This window comes from Salminus brasiliensis, chromosome 14 (assembly GCF_030463535.1).
Source record: "Salminus brasiliensis chromosome 14, fSalBra1.hap2, whole genome shotgun sequence".
NCBI lineage: Eukaryota > Metazoa > Chordata > Actinopteri > Characiformes > Bryconidae > Salminus > Salminus brasiliensis.
The window spans coordinates 37,246,441-37,248,364 of NC_132891.1; the positions used below are offsets into that span (position 1 = coordinate 37,246,441).

General features: G+C 48.2%; 1 protein-coding gene across 1 annotated transcript in view; it reads left to right on the forward strand.

The window, feature by feature from the left end:
* Positions 1–688: 688 nt before the first annotated feature.
* Positions 689–1,924, forward strand: part of actl6b (actin-like 6B) — a 12,465-nt gene continuing 11,229 nt past the window's right edge. The window contains exon 1 of the mRNA XM_072696667.1: positions 689–1,377. Within this exon, the coding sequence (XP_072552768.1) occupies positions 1,353–1,377 (25 nt within the window). The 5' untranslated portion in view covers positions 689–1,352. The remainder of the gene's footprint in view (positions 1,378–1,924) is intronic.

The window sequence follows — 1,924 nt, forward strand, 5'->3', positions numbered from 1 at the left end:
CCTGTCTCTGTACCTGTCTCTGAACCTGTACCTGTCTCTGTACCTGTCTCTGAAACTGTACCTGTCTCTGAACCTGTACCTGAACATGTACCTGTCTCTGAACCTGTACCTGTGTTTGTACCTGTCTCTGAACCTGTCTCTGTACCTGTCTCTGAAACTGTACCTGTCTCTGAACCTGTACCTGAACATGTACCTGTCTCTGAACCTGTACCTGTGTTTGTACCTGTCTCTGAACCTGTCTCTGTACCTGTCTCTGAAACTGTACCTGTCTCTGTACCTGTCTCTGAACCTGTACCTGTCTCTGAACCTGTACCTGTCTCTGTACCTGTCTCTGAAACTGTACCTGTCTCTGAACCTGTACCTGTCTCTGTACCTGTCTCTGTACCTGTACCTGTACCTGTACATGTACCTGTCTCTGTACCTGTACCTGTACCTGTACATGTACCTGTACCTGTCTCTGTACCTGTCTCTGAACCTGTACCTGTGTTTGTACCTGTCTCTGAACCTGTCTCTGTACCTGTCTCTGTACCTGTCTCTGAACCTGTACCTGTGTCTGTACCTGTCTCTGAACCTGTACCTGTGTTTGTACCTGTCTCTGAACCTGTACCTGTGTTTGTACCTGTCTCTGTACCTGTCTCTGAACCTGTACCTGTGTTTGTACCTGTCTCTGAACCTGTCTCTGTACCTGTCTCTGAACCTGTACCTGTGTCTGTACCTGTCTCTGAACCTGTACCTGTGTCTGTACCTGTCTCTGTACCTGTCTCTGTAAGACGTTAGGGCTGCGCATACTTTTATTCTGAAAGGTTGTATTTATTAACTGACCCCGACATTCTGTTTCAGTCCAAATGTTTTATATAAAATCAATCACTGATGTTTTCTAGGACACATCATCAACTTGATCACATCCATCGATTATCAGCTGCACCATGTTTGTGTGCAGTGTTGCAGCACCAACAGGGGGCGCCGTTTTACCATTCTAAACTCAGCCCAGCCTGGGACCGCCATGTTACACTCCTCCTCTTCATCTTCATCCCTCGCTGATGTTCAGGTTTATTAATATTAAATATAAATATGAACCCAGAGTGTGGTTCTATAAAAATACCCCCACCAAATCCTTCACACACACACACACACTCCTGCAGAAAGGGTGATCCCTGAGCACAGAATGTCTCTCTCGCTGTCTGAGCGGGGGTGCACGCACGCGCACTTTTGCTTGTGGTTGCCGAGCTGCAGCTCGCGGTGAAGGAAGAGAGGCCCGTGCGAGAGGAGCGATCTCCAGCCTGTCGGGTCAACACCACATTCCTGCATGCGACACATCTGAGGAGTGAAACTGGAGGGACTGAGAGAGAGACATGAGTGGTGGAGTCTATGGTGGAGGTAAGAGCAAGAGACTTCACTGTAGCTCCATCATCACTGTAGCTCCATCACCACTGTAGCTCCATCACCACTGTAACTCCGTCACCACTGTAGCCCCATCACCACTGTAGCTCCATCACCACTGTAGCCCCATCATTACTGTAGCCCCATCATCACTGTAGCTCCATCACCACTGTAACTCCATCATCACTGTAGCGCCATCATTATTGTAGCTCCATCACCACTGTAACTCCATTACCACTGTAGCTCCATCACCACTGTAACTCCATCATCACTGTAGCGCCATCATTACTGTAGCTCCATCATCACTGTAGCCCCATCATTACTGTAGCCCCATCATCACTGTAGCTCCATCACCACTGTAACTCCATCATCACTGTAGCTCCATCATTACTGTAACTCCATCACCACTGTAGCTCCATCATCACTGTAGCGCCATCATTATTGTAGCTCCATCACCACTGTAACTCCATTACCACTGTAGCTCCATCACCACTGTAACTCCATCATCACTGTAGCGCCATCATTACTGTAGCTCCATCATCAC